General features: G+C 46.5%; 1 protein-coding gene across 1 annotated transcript in view; it reads right to left on the bottom strand.

Moving 5' to 3' along the window:
• Positions 1 to 24,996, bottom strand: part of OTULIN (OTU deubiquitinase with linear linkage specificity) — an 87,543-nt gene that overhangs the window by 45,057 nt on the left and 17,490 nt on the right. Inside the window, exons 2-6 of the mRNA XM_040432247.1 lie at positions 23,676 to 23,834; positions 22,960 to 23,184; positions 18,193 to 18,483; positions 9,427 to 9,512; positions 3,810 to 3,907 (exon numbers count right to left, since the gene is read on the bottom strand). Of these exons, the coding sequence (XP_040288181.1) occupies positions 3,810 to 3,907; positions 9,427 to 9,512; positions 18,193 to 18,483; positions 22,960 to 23,184; positions 23,676 to 23,834 (859 nt within the window). The remainder of the gene's footprint in view (positions 1 to 3,809; positions 3,908 to 9,426; positions 9,513 to 18,192; positions 18,484 to 22,959; positions 23,185 to 23,675; positions 23,835 to 24,996) is intronic.

Below are 24,996 nucleotides of genomic sequence, written 5' to 3'. Positions count from 1 at the left end.
CACCGAGAATTAAGAGATGCATAACAAACAAAACAATGTTCCAAATCTAATATTCCTAAGCAAAGATACAATTGATGCAATTGCTCCTAAATTTAGATGCAAGTGATGATTCTACATAATCCTCACCAATTTGGGAAAAAGGGGAGCGGCGGGGCTGGGGTGGGGTGTGGGCGCATATAATGAGGCGGCTTTGATAAGTGACCCGCTATGTGTCTTTATGGTAATGAACAGGCCCTGTGTAGTTAGATCCTGCAGTCATACTCCCATCCCCTACTTTTTAGTAGGTTAGCAAGACCCAGAGGAAACATGGAAATGAGTATGACTGCAGGATCTGACCACACAGGGCACACGCACAGCCAGGGTGGCCATAAAGGGGTTGGCCAGCTTCTTTTTTTTTTTTTTTTTTTTTTTAACTGTGGCTAGCAGCCTGTTGTTCCAGAGACCGGTAGGGGAGTGAATTGTTGGAACAGGAGGGGCAATAAGATTTGGCAAGTAAGGCCCCTTTCAGACGAGCGAGTTGTACACTCCAGACTCACAGAGCGAGTATGCAGCAGCTCCCGTCCAGACCTCCCTGCACTGACGGGGGTCGCATGGCATTATACTGATTTATGATGATACGTAACCCTTACAGTTCTGGAATGTATTAGATAACACTGACAGCATTATGCTGCTGCATACTCACGCTGCGAGTCCGGAGTGTGGCACTCGCTCGTTTGAAAGGGGCCTAACACTTACATTATTTTTACATTGTTCTGAGCCGGTTCAAAAAAAAATAATTATCAGCTGGACAACGCCTCTAAACATGTAGATTAATATCATGGGAAACCCAGTATGAACTGCATTTTCAATGGCACCTTTTGGGGTACATAAAACGTATTACATTAAAGGGATTTTCCAAGGTCATCAGTATCTGATTGTTAGGAGTCCAAGACCTGGGATCACGATCAGCCGTTTGAGAAGGGACTGGCGCTTGTGGTGCAATACCAAGCACAGCGCCGTACATTGTATAGTGGCTGTGCTTGGTATTGCAGCTCAGCCTTATTCACTTCAATGGGGCTGAGATGCACCTAGACCATGTGACCAGTGACATCACATGGATTAGACTAAGCTGCGAGAAGGCTGCAGTATTACTGTGAGCGCCGATGCTTGATCAAACAGCTGATTGGTGGGGATCCCAGGCTTTGGACCACCACTGATCTGATACTGATTACCTAGGATAGGTCATCAGCATAAAAGTCTCGGAAAACCTGTTTAAAGAGGCTGCCCTTCGCCCACCGCTCCCCCTCTACTGCCATTTCCGATACTTATTCAGTCCCCACTGGTCTCAGCTTCTTAGTATCGTTTCAGCACACAAGAAATGCGCTCTGCCAATCAATGGCCACAGTGGAGATCCGCCTCAGACAGGGATTGGTCTTTCTGGGGAAGAGGGGTGAGGGTGGAAAGAAGCCAGAAAGATTTGATTTTTTTTTTCAAAACAAGAACACATTTTATGAAAAAAAACGTGTATGCTGTCGCATTTCAAGGACCATAACTTAAAACTTTTTTCACAGTGTAGTTTTATACGGACGGAGCCCTTCCCCCATGTTTAACCAGCTCAATGTGGCGCAGGCCCCAGGTAACGGGCGCGTCTGGATCCCAGGGGGATGTCAATCACACTGAGATGGATGGGCTTGCAGCAGTGACTCCATAACACAAGCAATGTAAAGAAGCAGTTAATAACTTCTAGTAGAAATAATAAAGGAATGGCACACCACAGAGCCATAAGGAGAGATGCTCCAGGATTGTTATTACAGGTCTTCTTTAAAAATAATATATGTATATAATCCATATATAAATGCAATTTTCACACTGGCCACTAGGTCCTCTTCTGTACAGGTAACCTTTCAGTAGCCCAGATCATTATCACAATAGGCAGAATTACAATGACAATTAAGGCTACTTTCACACCTGCGTTCAGGTGTCCGCTCGTGAGCTCCGTTTGAAGGGGCTCACGAGCGGTCCCGAACGCAGCCGTCCAGCCCTGATGCATTCTCAATGGAGGCGGATCCACTGAGAATGCATCCGCCTGCCAGCGCTCAGCCTCTGCTCCGCTCAGTGAGCGGACACCTGAACGCTGCTTGCTGCCCGCCTGGCCGTGCGGAGGCGAGCGGATCCGTCCAGACTTATAATGGAAGTCAATAGGGACGGATCCGTTTGAAGATGACACAGTATGGCTCAATTTTCAAACGGATCCGTCCCCCATTGACTTTCAATGTAAAGTCAAAACGGATCCGTTTGCATTATCATGAACAAAAAAAAACAAAAAAAAAAAAATAGGCAATAATCCAAATAGGCAGGTACAGCATACAATCCTTCCCTCCCAAGAACTAGACGAAACATAGGCTGGGAGTCAACTGAGGTCTTCCAAGTTCCAACATTTATACAAGTCCCCATGCAAGGGGTTTCCATAAAGACATAGCAGGGGCATTCTCCACATTTCTCCCATCAGGCATTGCATTTCTCCCATCAGGCACTGCTGGACGAACAAAGGATCCAAAACGGCCGACCGCCGCATGGTCGGTAGTCGAACGACGGCCATCCTGACTCCTCTTAACTACCGATTGCAACAATGTTGCAATCCTTAATGGGAGCCACACGACCTCCTGTGTGTGGTCTCCATTCGGTAGTTCATTCTTTTTACGAACAGTGTTGAAATTCACTGTTCGTGAAGCACTTGCATGAATGCTGGCGGTTTTCATGCCGCCAGCATAGGAACGTTACAGCCCACCTGAACCATATTACACAAACATATATATACGCTTGGTTCTTTAAAGTGGTATACACATATGCAATAACATCATACATACAGGAATGACAATATACAGTGGCTGGGTTTGCCACAGGCTCCTTTATATGGCTCAATGTAGCAAGCGATTGTCTGGAAGGAAGCGTTCCTTCCAGACAATCTCCTGCTTGTCAGTGAAGGTAACTTCTGTATTTACATGCAGAGATCTCCTCCACGGTATTAGAAGGAGCAATTGCTAAGGTCATCGCTCATCCTCATACAGAACCATTGTTTGTAGGCATGACCAGCAAACAATGATTTAGGTGACCGCATGAACGATCCTATTACCTGATGAATGAGAGTTTCGCTCAGCACTTATGAATGCTCTTTAGCGATAATCTGCCTGAACATTGAGCTGTGTAAAAGGGCCCTTAAATGGATTGTCTCACTTCAGCAAGTTGCATTTATCATGTAGAGAAAGTTAATACAAGGTACTTACTAATGTATTGGTATTATCCATATTGCTTCCTTTGCTGGCTGGATTCATTTCCATCACATTATAGACTGCTCGTTTCCATGGTTACAGACCACCCAGCAATCCATCAGTGGTGGTCGTGCTTGCACACTATAGGAAAAAGCGTTAGCCTCTCTGGTGGCCGGAACCATGGGAGCCCACATTAGAAAAAAGCACCGACCTATGTGGGCTCCCATGGTCCTGGCCACCAGAGAGGCTGATGTTTTTTCCTATAGTGTGCAAGCACGACCACCACTGATGGATTGCAGGGTGGTCTGTAACCATGGAAACGAGCAGTGTATAATGTGATGGAAAAATGAATCCAGCCAGCAAAGTAAGCAATATGGATAATAACAATACATTAGTAAGTGGCTTGTAATAACTTCCTCTACATGATAAATCCCACTTACTGAAGTGAGACATCCCCTTTAAACCACTGGATACACTGTATGAATAGAATTACTCTGTCAACCATTAGATAACATTTATTTGACTGAAATGAGCCTGTGACACAAATGACAATGATCTTACCTCTTTCATAGTCTTCGCTACTGTTGTTTTCCCTCTCCATTCCCTTTGGCAATAATCTATAATGTCTACTTCCAGTCCCACTCCTAATATAAGGTCATCTGAGGAATAATATTAGAAATATTTAAAATCTAATAAAATATAGCTATTAATTCAGCATCGTTCTCAGCAGAACCAGTAAATACATGTTTGTCATTTATTCATATGATGTCACACAACCATGTCACCAGATAGTCCATGCGCCGATCCACTCTAGGAATGCCACCCTACAATGTAGATGTATAACAGAATAGAATAGTGTAAAAAACAAACAGTGCCTGCATACTGCACAGCACTTCACAAATCAGAGGGCACATGTACAAACTAATTCTAATATTACACAGTAACAAAAGGAGAGAAGTGAATCGATTTGTCTCATCAGAAAAGGTTATTCACCTGCGAGGGGCGGTCCCCGCAGGTGTAGAAGCACCCACCCGCCTCTTGATTGACAGAGACGGACATCTCGCTCATCCGTAGTAGCAAACTAATCAGCAATTCAAATAGGAGTGAGGGCCCTGATCATAAGAGCTTACACTCAATGGGAGATAGGCGTGGCTATTATGGAGGATGGCAGAAGGTAGAGCAGAGGTTGGGTGGCAGGCAAGTGCAGTGCAGGACTGCGGAGAGCTTTATAAGTGAAAGGGAGAAGTTTAGATTGAATCGTATATCGTATGGGTCACCAGTGCAGCAAATGGCACAGGACGGGGGAACTAGTGTTGAGACATCAGGGACAGACATGAAGTACATCAGGAAAGAGTTAAAGTAAGGCTACATTCACATGACCGTATGAGTTTTTGCGGTCCGCAAAACACTGACCTGCAAAAAATACGGATGATGCCCTTTTGGTGTCCGTATCGCATCCTTTTTTTTTTTGCAGATCCACTGTAACAATGCCTATACTTGTCCACAAAACGGACAAGAATAGGACATGCTCTATATTTTTCGTTGGGCTACAGAACAGACATACAGATGCGGACCCATTGAAATGAATGCGCAAAAAAAAAAAAAAAAAAAAAAAAAAAAAAACGGAACAGAAACAAATTACGTTCGTGTGAATGTAGCCTAATCATGAGAAATGATCAGGGCAACAATGAGAGTTTTCACTGTTTCCACAGTATGAAGGGGATGTGTAGGTGGCATGAGCAGGTGATTAAATATAGGGGGTAAAGCATAGCTTTGTGTCGCACATTGCACCAATACAGCGGCAGGTTAGCAGATGGTACTATAAACACAAAAGAGAGGGAAAGAAAAAAAAGAAAAAAAAAAAAAGGAAGAACATGATTATGGAAACCGTATACAATCACAATCCACCGATCAGTTGTTGGGGAGCTGCATCGTCAGAAACTATACAGTGAAAGGAGGGGAACTAGTGTTCTAGCGAGGACCCATTTATATTCCTTTTTTGTGTTTTTATTTCTTGCCTTCCCAGAGCCATAACTTTCTTTTATTTTTCTCTTCACATAGTCGTACGAGGGCTTGTTGTTTGCAGGACAAGTTGCACTTTCTAATGGTACTATTTATTATTACGTATGATGTAGTGGGAAGCTGGAAAAAAGTTCCTAACGCAATTCCGCCAGTTTGATGGCGTTCTCTATGCGGTAAAACTGACCTGTTAACTTCATTCTCCAGGTCAATACGAGGACAACGATACCACATTTGTATAGTTTCTCTTGTGTTTTAATACTGGGGAAAAAAAAAAAACTTTGAAGAGAAAAAATTTATTTTTTACATTTCCTTTACTGACTCCCATAACTTTTTTATATTAAGTCTACGGAGCTGTCTGAGGGCTAATTTTTTGGCGGGCCAATATGTAATTTTCATTAATACCATTGGGCTCTAAGACTTTTTGATTATTTTCTATTCAATTTTATAGATATAGAAAATAGATTTTTTTTTTCCATTGGGATAAATAATTTTATAATCCACTAAAAATAAGTGAAATAATCCCTCAAGGCATGGATTATGTATATTTCTAGTATAAATTTAATAATAGTAGAAAAGACAATAATTATGTCTTATGGTCTTTCATTGTTATCTACAGGGGATATCTAATACACATATTTTTATGAATGCGACTTAAAATTTGCAGATGGCGACAAGACTTTTTAGTCTTGTCGCAATTTGTGACTGTACCGCCGCGCTCCTGCGCAGCCCAAGGTCTCCTCAGTAGCACAGTGGAGAAGGAAAGAGTCCCTCCCTCTCCACTGTGACGCGGCCGCCACTACCACCAATGGGGATATAGCTGGGAGGAGGAGGGTAGGAGCTGTCGCCACTGCGCCACCAATGAATTTAAAACATAAGTATAGGCAGCGGTATCACAGACCCGGCACCCAGCCTCAATAACAGGGCATGCGATACGGGGCAATTAACCCCTCAGGTGCCACATCTGACGGGTTAATTGCCACAGATCGCATGCCCTGTTATTGAGGCTGGGTGCCGGGTCTGTGATACCGCTGCAGACAATTGTATATAGGAGTTAAAGAGGACCTTTCATGGGCCCAAAGAATATGAACTTAGTAGCAGGCTGCATAGAGCGGCGCCCAGGGATCTAAGTGCACTTACTATTATTCCTGGGCGCCGCTCCATTCGCTCGCTGTGGCCCCCAGTATTTTCAACATTCAGAGCAAGGAGGAGTAGACGCCAGTGTCTCTCCGTCTCCATGACAGCAGCGCTGTCCAATCAGAGCTCAGAGCGAGGGAGGTTTTTTTCTCCCTGGCTCTGTGCTGTGATTGGACAGCGCTGCTGTCAGGGAGAAGGAGAGAGACACTGGCGTCTCCTCCTCCTTGCTCTGAATGTTGAAAATACGGGGGGCCACAGCGGGCGAACGGAGCGGCGCCCAGGAATAATAGTAAGTGCACTTAGATCCCTGGGCGCCGCTCTATGCAGCCTGCTACTAAGTTCATATTGTTTGGACCTACGAAAGGTCCTCTTTAATTACATTCATTGGTGGTGCAGTGCGCCCCCCCAAAGCCTCGCCCCCCCCCCATTATCACAAGTCCCCCCCCCCCATTGTTATATGGTGGCCACAGGGTCCCATCACCTTCATTGGTGGCAGTGGCAGATTACACTGCTGGGGCTCAGATCATTACCATGGCAGCCAGGACGCTACTGAAGCCCTGGCTGCCATGTTCAGCTCCCTGCTGCAGAGCTCTATCAGGGTTAATAGCACAAGGGATGAAAAGATCCAGGTTCTAGTCCCTAAGGGAAGAAATGGTTATTAAATAAAAAGTTTTAAAAAAAAAACACCAAAATACTAAAAGTTTAAATGGCCCCCTTCCCAGTTTTACATAAAAAATTTACAAACAATAAAGAATAAACATATTACATATCGGCATGTCCCAAAAAGTGTTATTAAAATATTAAAAAATATTTCCGCTCGGTGAAGGCCGTAACAGAAAAAAATAAACTCTAAACCACACAATTCGCCATTTTTAGTCACCTTGTCCCCCAGAAGATGTCCCTGGATCTGAGAGGTATGTGGTGCTGTTTTCTCCTATATGTAGTGCTGGCTCACTACTGTGACCTGCGTCTCATCTTCTCAAAGTCCTTTTTTTTTCATTTATGCATTTTAAAAACAAGGTGCTGATATTATTCTTTAGAAATGTTGGCCCATATTGATAGGATAGCATCTTGCAGTTGATGGAGATTTGAGGGATGCACATCCAGGGCACGAAGCTCCCGTTCCACCACATCCCAAAGATGCTCTATTGGGTTGAGATCTGGTGACTGTGGGGCCATTTTAGTACAGTGAACTCATTGTCATGTTCAAGAAACCAATTTTAAATGATTCGAGCTTTGTGACATGGTGCATTATCCTGCTGGAAGTAGCCATCAGAGGATGGATACATGTTCTCATTCTGTTTACGCAAAATTCGGACTCTACCATTTGAATGTCTCAACAGAAATCGAGACTCATCAGACCAGGCAACATTTTTCCAGTCTTCAACAATCCAATTTTGGTGAGCTCGTGCAAATTGTAGCCTCTTTTTCCTATTTGTAGTGGAGATGAGTGGTACCCGGTGGGGTCTTCTGCTGTTGTAGCCCATCCGCCTCAAGGTTGTGCGTGTTGTGGCTTCACAAATGCTTTGCTGCATACCTCGGTTGTAACGAGTGGTTATTTCAGTCAACGTTGCACTTCTATCAGCTTGAATCAGTCGGCCCATTCTCCTCTGACCTCTAGCATCCACAAGGCATTTTTGCCCACAGGACTGCCGCATACTGGATGTTTTTCCCTTTTCACACCATTCTTTGTAAACCCTAGAAATGGTTGTGCGTGAAAATCCCAGTAACTGAGCAGATTGTGAAATACTCAGACCGGCCCGTCTGGCACCAACAACCATGCCACGCTCAAAATTGCTTAAATCACCTTTCTTTCCCATTCTGACATTCAGTTTGGAGTTCAGGAGATTGTCTTGACCAGGACCACCCCCCTAAATGCATTGAAGCAACTGCCATGTGATTGGTTGACTAGTTAATTGCATTAATGAGAAATAGAACAGGTGTTCCTAATAATTCTTTAGGTATATATATATATATATATATATATATATATATATATATATATATATATATATATATATATATATATATATATATTTATAATATCAGTGCCTTGAGGGACTATTTGCCATATTTTAGTGGATTGAGCCGTTTTAGATCACTTGGCATGTCAGACAGTTGATTTATCTACTTTATTTATCGTATTTTGGGAGGGTAAAGCCACTGTCTATTTTTATATAAATATTTTTATACATTAATAACAGACATTTTATGTTTCCGCGATGCCCATGATGTTTTTTTATGTTTATATTAATTTTGGGGAAAGAGGAGCGATTTAAACTTTTATATATTTTTTTTATATTTCTTCACTTTTTTTTTTTTTGTCACCCTAGGCGACTATAAGAAGCAATGATTATATTACCAATTGCATTCTGTGATGGATATTTATCCATCACAGAACACGGCATTCAATATATTCAAATGTAGCGCCGCCACATGCAGGTATTGGAATACACATCAGAGCCTCAAGCAGGCTAAGAGCTATCACTGAAATAAAACGGCTACCTCGATCTCAGCTGGAGGAAGTTGTCGCAGAAGCACATGACTCCCGTATTTTCAGCGCTCAGATGCTATGGCATCGGAGGGGTTAAATGTCTGATCAGTTTTATGGCCATTCGAAGATATAAGCCCCAGGCCTCTGCTGTTTGAAACAGAAACCCTTCGGCTATGGCGCCCGCGAAGTGATGACTTCATGTCGTCAAGGGGTTAAAAGGTGTTGGGCTGCAGAGGTCCTGCCTGTGGCCCACTCCCTCCTACCTCGTCCACATTTTACAAAAGTAGCAAGAATGTACTAAAAGGGCAAAAAGCTATATTTTGCTTCCGCCAAAATATTTTAGGGCAGTTTTCATTCTAATGAAGTGACAGGTTCTCACTGTGTGTAGACAGACAGGACTGCAGCTACAAGTTCCTCATCAGTTGTGTAAGGGAAGACCAAGCTCTGGCTAGAGGAGGATACCCAGTACAAACTGAGGGACAGAATGTAAATGACAGCATAGGAGAAGGGAAACAGAAAGCTACATACCTGTTGGACCCTTTTCAGTTGATGCCGTCTCTTTCTGGATTCTCTCTTTTTCAATTTCTTCTTCATCTCGATAAAGGTCTTCATCACTGATAAGAAAATGAAATGGTATGGAAAGATTAATTATAGGAGTGATCATACAAGTTTGCATAAAAAAATAAAATAAAATCAATCATGTACTAGTCTATTGTCATGTGGGATACATTAACTCCATGATCAAGCTTTCCAAAAGCTTAAACTTTTTTATTTTTCCGCCTATGTAGCCATAGGCGTTATAGCTTTTAATAGCACCATTTTGGGGTACACATAATCTACAGACTAACTTTTTTTTAACTCTTTCTGGAGGAGGGAAACCGCAAATAGATATAGTTTTTGTCTTAAAGGGGTTGTCTCACCTCCCTATTTGCAGGCTGCCTCGCTGCTCTCAGGGTCTCTCTTCCCTGCTTACGGGGGACAGAGCTGAACTTTCAGACGCAAAGCAAGGCAAGCCTGGCAGAGAGTGTGCTCGCTCCTGAGGCGGTCACAGTAGCAGATTCTGTATCAGCTTCAGGGACAGCAGAGCAGATGGTGACATCTAATGGTAAGCTGCTTGTCACAATCTGTTCTGAGTGCTGTGTACAAGTTCCCCCTCCTGTCCTCAGCACACAGTTTACCCTGCAATGTCATTTTATGTACTGTATGCCTGTCCTGTAACGGTGATCCCTGCTGTATTGACAGCTTATACGAGGAGGCCGGGTGTGCAAGAGGTAGTGCACGCTCGCTCCTGAGAAACCTGGCCACCACTGCAGCCGGAGCGCAGAGGATTAGTGTGCTTGTGCGGCCACCACTGTAATGTTAGGAGCGTTAGAAACAAGCATGCTGTTTGGGTGTAGAAAAATCTGAATTACATGAGTTACATCCAGATTAGAAAATGGATGTATACTGAAGAACCCTTTAGTGGAGGTTAAGGAATTGATATACACTGCATTAATGAGGTGAGACAACCCCTTTAAGTTTTACTACTTTTGCACAATAAAACCCCTTTAACAAAAAATGTTTTGCATTGCTGCATCCCAAGACATAACGGTTTTACTTTTCTCTCTATAGAGATATGTGAGAGGTTTAGTTTTGTGTGACGACTTGTAGTGGGTACTTTTGATCACTTATTCCATTTCTTTGGTGGCGAAAAAGCAAAAAGGAGATTTTTGTGAAACTCACCTGTAAAATCTTTTTCTCGTCTTTTCCATTGGGGGACACAGACCATGGGTATAGCTTGAGGTATTAGTAGGAGGGACACTATGCAAATGAAAGAGCTCCTCCTCCTCGGGCTATACCCCCCCGACTCAACCAGGAGGAACTCAGGCGTTGCACAAGCAGTAGGAGAAGGAGCAAGAAAAAATTATGGAAACCATCGGACCAAGCCATAAGGTCCAACCATAAGCAAAAACTGAATTGAAGACCCCTCCTGCAACAGACAGAATGGGTGGGAGCTGTGTCCCCCAATGGAAGAGACGAGAAAAAGATTTTACAGGTGAGTTTCACAAAAATCTCCTTTTCTTTTTCCATTGGGGGACACAGACCATGGGACGTCCTAAAGCAGTCCATGGGGTGGGAAAAAATCTCAGCACCGCCAGGAGGAACGTCCAACGGTCAAACAGGAACCACAGCCTGTAAAACCCTGCGGTCAAAGACAGCATCAGGGATGCAGCTGATAAAACTTCGTAAAGGAACGTAAGGACGACCAGGTGGCCGCCTTACGCAGCTTAGACGCAGAGGCACGATTGCGCCTTGCCCAGGAAGCCTTCACCACCCTAGTGGCGTGAGCAGCATTTCGTGCCGGGGGAACCCTAACACGAGCGCGACAACAGCAGAGCGGATCCATCGCGCCACAGTGACCTTGGAGGCCGCCAGACCCCTACGAGGTCCCTCAGAAACCACAAGGAGGAATCAGAACTGCGGACGTAAGTGGTAGCCGTGAGATACACTTCCAAGGCCCGGACGACAGCCAGGGAGTGTAGAGCGCGTTCCGTGGAGTTTGCCAGAGAAGGGCAAAAGGAGGGCAGGACAAGATCCTTGCTAAAGGTGGAAAGAAGAGACCACCTCGGGCAAAAAGGAGGGAACCGGACGGAACACAACCGTATCCTGGAGAAAAACTAGAAAGGGGCTCCTGGCGGGAAAGAGCGGCCAGCTCCGACACCCGTCTGATGGGAGATGTGGCCACAAGGAAGACCACTCTCCAGGTGAGAAAGGTCAGGGAGACCTCTCTCAGAGGTTCGAAAGGGGCCGTCTGCAGAGCGCGCAGGACCAAATTGAGATCTCAAGGAGGCAAAAGGGGAACATACGGGAACCGAATGTGCCACCCTCTGAAGCTAACCACCGAATCCGAGAATCCCCTCTTGTTCAGGATGGCGGTTTCAACAGCCACGCCGTTAAACGTAGAGACCGTAGATTCCGGAGGAAGAGAGGACCCCGAGACAGTAGAACCTCCCTGTCGGGAAGAAGCCATGGGGCATCCGAGCCACGTCCGAGAACCATGCGCGGTTAGGTCAATCTGGGGTGATGAGGACGGTCGAATCCCATCCACCGCAATCTTGCGTAGACCCCTCGACAGAAGAGAAGCGGAAGGAAGACATAGAGGAGGCTGAAGACTTGCCACGGAGACACCAGCGCGTCCACCCCATACGCCTTCGGACCTCGGGCGCGAGCCGGAGACCTGGGAGCTTGTTGTTGAACCTATGACGACATCAGATCCACATCCGGACGGCACCACCTGCCACGCACGTCATCGCAGACACCCGGATGCAGAGACCCTCGCCTGGCTCCACCTTGTTTCGACTTAGAAAGTCCGCAGCCCAGATGCCTATTCCCGGAAGGAATACTGCTGGCCACACCGGAACGTGCGACTCTGCCCACAGCAGAATTTTTTATTTAATTTAATTTTTTTTTATTACTTCCCGCATCACTGTCCGGCTGCGGTCCCACCTTGATGGCTGAAGTAATTCACTCTCAGCTCAAGGATGTTGATAGGGAAAACTATTCCGTCGCCGACCAAACCCCCACAATCGAGTGGGACCGGAGAACGCCGTCCCAGCCAGAGGCAGGCATCAGTGGTCCAGGAAAAGAACGGGAGTAACGATCTTCCCGCCGTCAGGTTCTGTAGAAAAAAACTGAACGCGCCACCTGCAGATGTAATCATACAGACCACGAGAGGTCTCGTCCCAGAGGGAAAGATCTCCTGTCGCGGCGACAGAGTGTGAGAAAAAAACTGGACATATGGTACGGCCTCGGAAGAGGCCACCACAAGACCGAGGACCCGCAGGTACCCCCGAAAGGAGAGACACAGGGAGCGCAGAAGGTGCGACACCGCCATCTGGATCCAGAAGACCTAGTTGTCTGAAAGAAAAAAAATCTCTTGGTCAAGGCATCCAAAAATATCCCCAGAAGGAGAGCTTCAGGGACGGGAGGAGAAGGATCGTGGAAGTCGATCAACCATCCGAGCTGTTTAATTTGAACAGTGATCCGGACGCCAAGAAATGTCCTTGGTGCGAGGAAGAGCCATCAAAGGCGCTAGGATCATGGTACAGACCCTAGGGGCAGTCGCTAACCCGAAAGGGAGGGCGAAAAAAATACATAGAGTCGTCCACCCATGGCAACCGCAGGAATCGTTGAACAGGTCTGAAAAGAAACCCGTGCCCTGTTCCTCTGGAGAAACCGGGGTAATAATACCCCTGGTCCAGAAGGGAAGAAAACTGCCATCCAGAGATCCGAGGCGCGGAACGGATCCCCCGAAACGCTGGATGTAAACTATCTTGTAACCCGACGTTACAATTCTTAGAGCCCAGGCGTTCCTGAACATGAGCCCTCCAAACCTGTGGAAGTAGCAGGGAGGCCGACTGCATCCTTGGACACCATGACGGCTGGGGCTTGAAGGGGGGAGGTTCCTGCGGGAGTCCTGTAGCCCCCCCAGCGGCGGGGCAGCGAAAGGACTGGTACTGGAACCGGAGGACCCGGTTCGAAAAGGACGTTAGGACGTAGGTGTGGAATGTAAGAGTTCTTGCCCCCAGATAGCGGTAGGGAAGAACTTGTCCAGCTGAGCCCTAAAAAAAACAAAAACCTGGAACCCTCAAAGGGGAGGTTAGTAAGGGGACACTTGGAGAAGCGTCAGCGTCCCACACTATTAACCCAACCTCTTTGTGCAGAATGACCGAGAGGGCTGCAATGCGGGTAAAGAGGGAATCAATGCCCATGGAAGCCTCGCAAAGGAATTTGGAAGACTGAGACACCTGGAGAACCAAATCCGGTGTGTCAGTAGACGCATCATGTTCCGCCAGGTTCAGGTGGTGGCGCTGCAACCACACTTGGGGAGAACACTGACCTAACGTGCCCGCCAGAGATAAATGGCTCTTGAGAGAGAATCTAGGCGCCTGTCCAGAACGTCCTGCAGAGAGGAGCCGGTAAGGACAGGGAAGGCAGTGATCCTGGACACTGGGGGATCCACCCTAGGGGAGAAGACCAGCCCTCCACACTGCTCAGTCGTAAAAGGAGGATCCTGTCCCAGGTTCTGGGTATGACCGCGGAAATTCCTCATGGATAGGAAAAAATGCGGCAACCTATGGCTTCTTGGACAGAAAACCAAAAAAGGGGGGAACTCCCGCGTAGAGGAGAATCCCCTTGGAGATTACAGGTGTCACGGACAGCCGCTACTAAGTCCGCCAAACGTGGGGAGCTTAGGCGGAGGGACCCACTCCATGACCTCGTCCGAGCCGGACAATCCCCCTTCAGACCTGCGCTCCTTAGGGGGGGGGGGGGGAAAGAGTCGTCTGAACACACCTCTAGATGAGGGGGGAAAACAGAGTCATCCAAGATGGATGCTACCGCTCACGCTGCCTCTTATTAGTCAGGCGACCTCAGTGGGAACCACTGCGGGGAGACGGAGTGGTAGGGGCCACTGGATTGGCAACTGCCATACGGTCCAAAAAGGACATGACTGCCTTGGCGACTCAGGCCAAATCAGCGGCCGCGCAGGACCTGGCAGATGCCCAGGCGGGTACCGCCAGCTCTGCTGGGACAGAAATAAGCATTTTTCCCACTTTTCTTTTTTTTTTTTTTTTTTTAAAGGCTGAAAGTGGTTTGAACTCAGAAAGCCTGGACTGGGGCAACAGCCTTATCACTGAGATACCAGCTTGCCTTAGGAGCTGGGTTGGGCAGGAAGGAGATCCTGTCCAGGGCCAGGGCAGGAGGCACAAACACCAGTGGTCTAACAGGACCCCATTGGAGCCTGAGAAGGTGACTTGGCTTAGGCATGATAACAACTATGCAAGAATCTACAGTTGCAGTTAGAGAAAAGAAAACTTAAAAGTGTCTTCTGGGAATCGAACTAGAGATCGTTCACATCAGAAGCAAGGCATTTATACACACACACATACACAGCTAGACAGCTGTTCAGAGAGAAGCAGATTGAATAGGGTTAAAATGCCATACCACACATACCCTTGTGGACCAGTATGGTGCTGCACATGAAAAAAGAAATGGTAAAATGACACAGCCCATTTAGGCTGACACCCTTAATCCATGTTCAGAGAGAAGCAGGGGAGCGGATAGGAGCGTGGGAACCTTTGTAGCAGACGGAGGAAGATGCCGGAGCGAAGCGCTAGGCTCCGCCCCCCGGGCGCATCAGGCTCCGCCCCCGGCCGCATCATAGAAGCGCGAAAAAATCGCGCGCTCCACTCCCTGTGCTTCCTGAAAACATGTCCCCCAGTGCCGAACACAGCTAAGCGGGGGTTAACAAGGAACGCACGCCTGCCTGCAGTTGCAGCCCAAAATCCTTATTCTGTCCAAGGTTAGCTGGCGCCGCCAGGGAAAAGTCATGCCTCATAAAGGGGGAGCAGAGAGTCTCAGCAGGGAGATAAGCCAGTATAGTGCCTCCATGCCCCAGAACCCCCGGACAGAGAACATCCTCAGTTCACCCAGGCGGCCCATAGACATAAGACAGGGAGGGGAAGCAGAGCGATTGCAGTAACAGCCACGCAGTTATACTTATCTGCTCCTGCAGTCTTCTCCCTCCGTTCAGGACCAGCAGGGCTCACCTCTTCAGACGTCTGACTCCAGGAGTGCAGTGCTCTGGGAGGAGGGCAGCAGCAGGTGACCCAGGAGCTGGTGGGATGCCGGAGCTAACAGGTCGAGCCCGGTTCCACTTATCTTCTTGGGGGGAAATGGAGGCAGCCAGGCAACGTCCCAAAGACGGCGGCGGGCACTCCACGGGGGACCAGGAAGGCGCCATGCCGACCTGTGTCCCCATCTAGAATAAAAATAACAAAAAGGAGTAGAATCAGAGAGTGTCAACCTCCTTCACCAGACACTAAGCAAAGACTGAGTTCCTCCTGGTGGAGTCGGGGGGGTATAGCCCGAGGAGGAGGAGCTCTTTCATTTGCATAGTGTCCCTCCTACTAATACCTCAAGCTATACCCATGGTCTGTGTCCCCCAATGGAAAAAAGCACGAGAAAAACAGAATACCTTCTTATGTGATTGCTTTTCCGTGTTTGTACTGGAAAACTTAATAAAAATCTGAACGTTTAAAAAATAAAACAGCAATTCTGCCATTTATTCTTTACGGCATTCACCATGTGGGATACATCATGCGATAACTGAATAGTACGGGTAGGACGTGGCGATGCCAAATAACTGGAGGAGATTTTATTATTTCCATTGAGAAACATTTTTCCAACAGAAACCTGAAACATTTTCCACACCTGGAACATTGGCGGCATATGGGTAGGACTAAGCTACCAAGGAAAAAGAGCACCACGCATGGGAGCACCGAAAATAGCCAAAGGCTGGCTCGGCAGTTTATAGAAGTAAATGGAGCAGTTGTTTTCCATTAATTTCTATGGGATTTCCAAAAGCAGCTAAGAGGAGACATTCGGCTGTTTCAGCGCTCCCATAGAAATGAATGCATTGCGGCTGTGCATGTGCTCTCCTGAACTTTGGGTGCTCTGTTCTAGAGCTAGAACCACCTTTGGGACCAGCACCTCTCTGACATTGGTGGTATGTGAAATGCCACCAATGTTCCAGGTGAGACAACCCCTTTAACTTTTACCATTTATTATTCCCACAAGGGGACTCTGACAGGCGATCTTCTGATTGCTTTTATAAAATGCACTGTACTGCTTATGCAGTACAGTGTATTATACTGTCAGTGCTAAACTGACAGGCACTGCACCTCAGAGCAGGCCTGGGAGCATTCATTGGGTCTCCGGCTGCTATACACAGAGATTGGCACCATTCTCTATTAAATGAAATTGTGTGAAATTACAGTGACTCTAATAAAAGTTACATGTACCCCAAAGTGGTGCCAATGAAAAATACAATTCGTCCTGCAAAAAAACAACCTCTGATCTAGCTACGTCACGGGAAAAACTAAAAGTTATAGCTTTCTGATTGAAAAAAAAAATCTTAAAAAGGAGTTCTGCAGTTTGTTTTAACTGATGATCTATCCTCTGGATAGATCAGCAGCATCTGATCTGCGGGGGTCCGACACCCGGGACCCCCACCAATCAGCAGTTTGAGAAGGCAGTGGCGCTCCAGCAGCGCCGCGGCCTTCTCACCGTTTAACGCTGGCCCGGTGACGTCACGACTAGTATCACTGGCCTGGGTGGGACTAAGCTCTGTTCACTTGAATGGAGCTTACCCTGCCCAGGTCAGTTGATACAAGTCGTGACGTCACTGGCCCTGCGGTAACCAGTGAGAAGGCCGCGGCGCTGCTGGAGTGCCACTGCCTTCTCAATTAGCTGAACTGTAGAACCCCTTTAATATAATAATGATGATAAAGTAATGGCCTGGACTCCATGCAGTAAACGCTCCCCAACGTCTCCCTTCATGTTTGGACACATAGGTACATGGCTTGTTACCTTACAGTTATCAGAGGGGTTTTGGGACATTTTACTACTGATGACCTACAGTATCTTCAGGATAGGTCATCAGTATATGTCCGACTCCTGGGACCCCCGCCGATCAGCTATTTAAGAAGGCACCGACACTCCTGTAAGCACGGCAGCCTTCTCTCTGCTTTTCCTAGGCCAGTGACAACACGTTCATGTGTCACGTGGCCTAGGCGTAGCTCAGCCCCACTCAAGTGAATTGGCTGAGCGCGATACCAAGCACAGCCATTATACAATGTACGGCACTGTGCTTGGTGAGCTACGAGAAGGTAGAGGCGCTCACAGAAGCACTGGTGCCTTCTCAAACAGCTGATCAGCGGGGACCTCCACTGATCAGATACTGACGACCTATCATATGGAAATCTTGGAAAAAAAATGTTTAGGTATCACTTTTAACCCTAAAATATTATGTTTATGCTCTGTTCACACTGGTACAGTAGTTTCCATTTTAGTAAATGCTCATAACAAAAACCACTAGGAATGGATCCATCAAGTTTCTTTTTTCCAGAATAGTGCAGAACAGTATATTATTCTGTTCATCAGAGGCTCTATGATGCCAGTGTGAACACGGCCTTATACTATTGGCATGTGTGCGCTATAATGACGGCACTAGTTTTGTTTGGATTATACACCCAGTTACTCTAGAGTCCATGGTGTGGTACTATGCAGTGGAAAAGTGAGCTGCACACATGATCCGATGGCATAAAACATACTCATGCTGACCACCTGTATAATAGCCAGGGACACAAACCAGGGCTCGTAGCTGGGAAATCAGTAGCCTGTTTACAATATTGAAAGATGAACCACTGCAAAAATAATCCTGCAAACCAACTGGACCAGTCTAATACTCACACGTCCAGAGACAACTCCTTCTGCACTGTATATATTTGACCCGCAGTCTTCTTCTTGGATTTTGATCTCCGACTACTCTGGGAACTACAGATCCCATCAGTGACATCTTCATGTAATATCTCTACAGTGTCAAGTTTGTCTTCCTGTGCTGCATCAGTTGGTGGCTTTTCAGGTCTGTTTTTTACACAGTCTCCCATTGCTTTGGAGTCCTCACAAACATCTACGGGGTCTGGGACATCGTCTGGTTGCCTTCGCTCAGTAACTGAAAGACCATCACTTACGCTTTCACCCCTAGGAAGAAAATAAAGATGGATGGAAATACATCTTTCCAATAGGTCCAATCAGCTTTAAACATAAACTTAAGGTCTGCTTAGTCAAACCAGGATCTAGTTTTAAAGTGTAACGGTCTTTTTTTTATTTTTGTAATGTATCGGGGCAGTGATACTGACCTTTTTTGTAATAGACTTTCATTACTGAAATCGTACATTTCTATTACAAAAATAGCTCTAAAGTGGCCCATGTCGAGCCTTAGCAACGCTCCTCTGTCATCTGGAGACCTGCTTTAGGATCCATTAACCCCTTCAGGACCCTGCCATATTTCACCTTTAGGACCAGGACATTTTTTCAAAATCAAACACACTTTATGTGGCGATAACTTTAAAACGCTATTACTTATCCAGGCCATTCTGAGACTGTTTTTTCGTCACATACTGTACTTCATGACAGTGGTAAAATAGAGTCAAAAAATGTCATTTTTATTTATGAAAAATTACCTAATTTTAATTTCTCTACTTTTATAATAGATAGTAATTACTTTACATTCCCCATATGTCTACTTCATGTTTGGATCATTTTGTTAATGCCATATTATTTTTTGGGGGGCTTAGAAGTTAAGAAGCAAATCTTGAAATGTTTCAGAAAATTTCCAAAACCTACTCTTTAAGGACCAGTTCAGGTCTGAAGTCACTTTGATTTTACAAACTTTGTTAACCCTTTAGGTGTTAGACAAAAATTAGTGGAAAATAGAGAGGAAATTTCAGAATTTCAGTTTTTTGGCAGATTTAACATTTTAGTCAAATTTTTCCATTAACAAAGCAAGGGTTAACAGCCAAACAAAACTCAATATTTATGGCCCTGATTCTGTAGTTTACAGAAACACCCCATATGTGGTCGTAAACTGCTGTATGGGCACACGGCAGGGCGCAGAAGGAAAGAAACGCCATACGGTTTTTGGAAGGCATATTTTGCTGGACTGGTTTTTTGACACCATGTCCCATTTAAAGCCCCCCTGATGCACCTCTAGAGTAGAAACTCCAAAAAAGTTAACCCATTTTGGAAATTATGGGATAAGGCAGCAATTTTGTTGGTACTATTTTAGGATATGATTTTTGGTTGCTCTATATCAGTGTTTCCCAACCAGTGTGCCTCCAGCTGTTGCAAAACTACAACTCCCAGCATGCCCGCACAGCCAAAGGCTGTCCGGGCATGCTGGGAGTTGTAGTTTTGCAACAGCTGGAGGCACACTGGTTGGGAAACACTGCTCTATATTACACTTTTTGTGAGGCAAGGTAACAAAAAAATAGCTGTTTTGGCGCAGTTTTTATTTTTTGGTTATTTACAACGTTTATCTGACAGGTTAGATCACGTGGTATTTTTATAGAACAGGTTGTTATGGACGCGACAATACCAAATATGACTACTTTTTTGGGTTGATTTGTTTCAATTTTACATAATAAAGCATTTTTTTTTTTTTTTTGTGTATCTCACAGGCTCCTCCGGAAGGCATCGGGCTACCTTCCCTGTCATCGGGTCCCTGTCACAGCAGCGCAGGGTTAATGGTTGCTCTATCCTTCCCTCCACACATGCCGCAGTCAGCGCTGACCGTGGCACGTCAAGTGTTAATGCATGCAGCAGGGGTCTGCTATCAGTGACTGCCAGATCCCTGCCGCGGATCGGGTGGGCGTAGCTTCTGCACCCACCCGATCACAGCGCCGTACATGTACGGCACTTGTCCTTAAGGAGTTAAGACGTCCGTAGTGTTTTGCAGTCCGCAAAACACTGACACCGCACATGGCCGGCACTATATAGAGGATTCCTATTCCTGTCCGCAGCTGCAGACAAGAATAGGACACGCTCAATTTTTTGCAAAGCAGCAGACTGGAAATGCAGACAGCACACTGAAAATGAATGGGTCCGCACCGGTTCCGCATAATTGCGGAACGGATCTGGACCATTCATACGGACATGTGAATGGACCCCAACACTGACTGTTATGTAAACAGAAGACAGAGGAGCGTTGCTAAGGCTCAAAATGGGCCACTTTAGAGCTATTTTTCTAATAGAAATGTACGATAGGGATCGACCGATTATCGAATTTACCGATATTATCAGCCGATATTCATGATTTTCAAAGTTTTCGGTATCGGCATCTAACCTTGCCGATATGCCGATAATGCGTCCAGCACTGCTCGCTTATGAAAAAACATGGCGCTTGGCGCATGCCGCCATGTTCAGTGGCCAGAGTCAGTGGAGAAGGAAGGAAGGAATCCCTCCCTCCTATGACGCGGCCGCCGAAGAGCCCAATAAAATGAGCGGGCTCTGAAGCTGCCCGCACCACTACTACCCATGAATGTCTGCCTAATATTAAAGCAGGAGGAGGGACAGGGGATGATTTACCGCTGCGCCGTCTCAGCTAGTGTGCTCGGCGAACGGCAGCATCCTCCTCCTCCTGAGTGTCCTCCCCAGAGTCAAGCAGCCAGCATAGCAGGTGCCTGGCTACTGTGCCACCAATGATAATTAACCTTTAATTACAGATACAAGAGGCGGGTGCCAGCTGTACCCGCCTCCTGTATCTGTAATTAAAGGTTAAATATCATTGGTGGCACAGTGCCCCCCCCCCCACCACCATTAAAGTCATTGGTGGCAGTGGCCACAGGGTCGCCCCCCAACCTAAGTAATTTCAATGATGGCAGCTCTGATCGGAGCCCCAGCAGTGTAATCGCGGGGCTCCGATCGGTTACCATGGCAGCCAGAATGCTACTGAAGCCCTGGCTGCCATGGTGAGCTCCCTGCTTCTGTGTGTACTAGGCACAGGGCAGCAGGGAGAGTGTAAGATCCTATACACCCTAATAGAGCTCTATTAGGGTGAATAGGGAATAATAGCAATCTGCCATCAGCACACCGCTGTCCTGTATGCGGGTAAGTGATGGCATAGAGATTGCTCCTCCCCATAGTGCAGAGGACATCACTGCATGTAATAGAGGCAGCAGTGTCCTCTGCTAGCAATTGGGGGGGGGGGGGAAGCTTCCCTCCAGATAATCACTAGCAGCATCAGGGTGTCAAATACACTATATCAATCTGCCCTGCTCCTCCTGCTCTAAAACATGCTGGTACAGAGTCTGATTCCTGGCACCCACCTAATAAGCTGTTTAAAGATGCCACTGCACTCACTGGTGCTCCAGTGAACACTGATCTATTAGCAGCTTACCAAGCACAGTGTCCTACATTGTATAGCGGCCTTGCTTGGTACTACAGCTCAGTGCCATTCACTTCAATGAGAGATGAGCTGCACCTGGGCTATGTGATGTATGGTGACCGGCCTGGAAAAAGGCTCAGGCACTCACGGAGCACAGTGGCCTATTTAAACAGCTGACTGTTGGTAGTCCCAGGAGTTGAACCCTCGCCAATCTGATACTGATGACCCATCCTGAGGACAGGCCATCAATATAAAAAATTCCTGTATAACCCCTTTACAGAGTTAATGTGATCTTAGACATTTATGGTATATTTAGATACCAAAAATGTTTGATCAATGTGGGTCCCATCTGTAGAACCAGGGTACCCCTCACCCCATCCAACTGGCGGCTGCATACAAGCTGTGAAAGGTGGCTGGGTTAGATTCCAAACTACCACCTTGTCAGTACGTACAAACTAAGTACTAAGACAATTTGCAATGAATGTGCGGGAAATCTCTATAAAAGTAGATGTACTCTTCACAGGGGTTTCTCATTATAGTCTTTGGCATTAGGGCTGAAACCATTACTCGATTGAATCGAGTAATTAGACAAAAAAATCCTTGATGCAAATTTTTTGCATCGAGGATTCATTTGTGTCATGTGACCACGGAGCGGGGGTGAAGCGCTTGCTATTACTCACTGCTCAGTGGTCACCCGCCGGCCCGTCCTGCGCTGCACTGGATCCTGACACATCGCCAGGTCATAGTGCGCGATTACGTGCACTATGACCCGACGCTGTGCGGCGTCAGAATCCAGTGCAGCGCGCGAAGAAGAAGAGGAAGGAGCTGTGGGGCGGCACCCCTACAGGAAAGGTAAAGTATTTTATTTCACTGGCGCTGGGGACATGGCACTGAAGAGGGACATGGCAATGGATGGCATGGAGGGGCCGATGGCGGTGGGGGACATGGCAATGGATGGCATGGAGGGGCTGATGCCACTGGGCGAAATGATGCCCTTTGGCTGATCACACAGGGGGAACGAAGGGTGTTGGGGACTGATGGCAGGGGAGTCTCATGAGTTTTTATAAAGGAAAACAGTCTATTAATTAATTTTTTCTTATTAGATTACTCGATTAATCATAAAAAATAATCGATAGAATACTCGATTACTGAAAAAATCGTTTACTGCAGCCCTCTTTGACATATACATAGGATAGCAAGCTCAGATGTTCTCTGTCTCCTATAGCCTAAAATAATTAAAAACGCATTATGCTGGGAAAAGCCATTTGACAGGACTTAATATCTTGGTATACCCATGAGTCATTTCCGGCTGGGGATCCTGGAACAACCTGGACCTCTTACTGCATTCTGGCAGGTTTCCAACATCTGCTTTACCATCATTTGGATTGCTCCACTCTCCAGACGATCTTTTTGGGTTGGGATCCACACCGACAAAATTGACACGTTCCAGCTCCATTATTGCTTGAATCTTCTTATTGCCGATTTCTCCACCATCCAGAAAATCGAGAAGACTTTCTCTGAAAGTGTATGAAAAAACTGCGATTAGTCGTAAAGCTATAACTAAAACAGTAACTCATCTGCAGACCTGACTGCAGGGCGTCCATCTGCTGAGATCCACTATGATCACGAGAACAAAACGGGCCACGCGCTTTGCAGTTCTAGCAGACGCAGTGGCGCGCAGTGCAGTAGCTTAGCCAAATTCAAGTGAATGAGCTGCAATACCAAAGCGGGGCTTCACTGCTTCATCATATGACCAAAGGGGGTCCAGACCCTGCACGTCTCACACAAAGCAGAAATCTAAATGATAAGAAAACTGTATGTATGAGATGCCTTCTGCAATGACGGCTGGGAAAAAGCTTTCAAAACTTGAGCAAATATGAGAAGCAGGTGACTGTCCAAAGCAAGTATGTAGTGCGGAGGCTGGACAGCCCGTCCACATGCGGCAGTGCGTCTCGTGTAAGTTTTTATACATGGAATAACCTGATAGAAAACATGATAGAGCGCTCACCCATCTTCTAGCTCATTGCTATTTTCAGGAAGTAAAGTCTGCCTTCTTGTGTAAAAGGACACCTCCACGGCGCAGTTGAGAATCTCAGGTTCGAGCTGCTGCGAGCTCTCAGGAGGACCTTCCACTTCCTCCTTCACGGGGACATCTGGCTCCTCTTTGCTGCAATGAAAACAGGTGTACAATTGTCCCATCACACTGCAGTGGAAACATCAATAAGAGTCAAACTGCTGAGGAGCTTCCGGTGTGGACAGAAACGCGCCGACTCCCATAGCAATCGTTCTATGACTACACTGAATGAAGTAAGAACCGGTCCAGCAATGACAGATCACCTCGTCACACACCATCCGTGCTGGTGACAACATCCCGTCTCTATTGACCGGGGCATGATAGCAGTACAAAAATAGCAGCAATCATGTACGACAAAAGAGGAAGTGTACTGTATAATTATAGAGTCAGGCATCACTGCGCGTGCGTGTTCTGCAATTACATCCGGCAGGTATCTGGGGAACCTATATACGGACCTGGCCATGTGCATGAGGTCAGGCTGCTTCTTACACCAGTGTGCCCAGGACTGCATTATACTGCACCGTATAGTAGGGTTTAACCTATAGAACTATATATGGACGTGGCCATGTGCATGGGGTCAGGCTGCTTCTTACACCAATGTGCCCAGGACTGCATTATACTGCACCGTATAGTAGGGTTTAACCTATAGAACTATATATGGACGTGGCCATGTGCATGGGGTCAGGCTGCTTCTTACACCAGTGTGCCCAGGACTGCATTATACTGCACCGTATAGTAGGGTTTAACCTATATATGGACGTGGCCATGTGCATGGGGTCAGGCTGCTTCTTACACCAGTGTGCCCAGGACTGCATTATACTGCACCGTATAGTAGGGTTTAACCTATAGAACTATATATGGACGTGGCCATGTGCATGGGGTCAGGCTGCTCCTTACACCAATGTGCCCAGGACTGCATTATACTGCACCGTATAGTAGGGTTTAACCTATATATGGACGTGGCCATGTGCATGGGGTCAGGCTGCTTCTTACACCAGTGTGCCCAGGACTGCATTATACTGCACCGTATAGTAGGGTTTAACCTATATATCTATATATGGACGTGGCCATGTGCATGGGGTCAGGCTGCTTCTTACACCAGTGTGCCCAGGACTGCATTATACTGAACCGTATAGTAGGGTTTAACCTATAGAACTATATATGGACGTGGCCATGTGCATGGGGTCAGGCTGCTCCTTACACCAATGTGCCCAGGACTGCATTATACTGCACCGTATAGTAGGGTTTAACCTAT

Source organism: Bufo bufo, chromosome 5 (genome assembly GCF_905171765.1).
Source record: "Bufo bufo chromosome 5, aBufBuf1.1, whole genome shotgun sequence".
NCBI classification, from domain to species: domain Eukaryota; kingdom Metazoa; phylum Chordata; class Amphibia; order Anura; family Bufonidae; genus Bufo; species Bufo bufo.
This window is presented reverse-complemented; position numbering and strand designations above follow the sequence as displayed.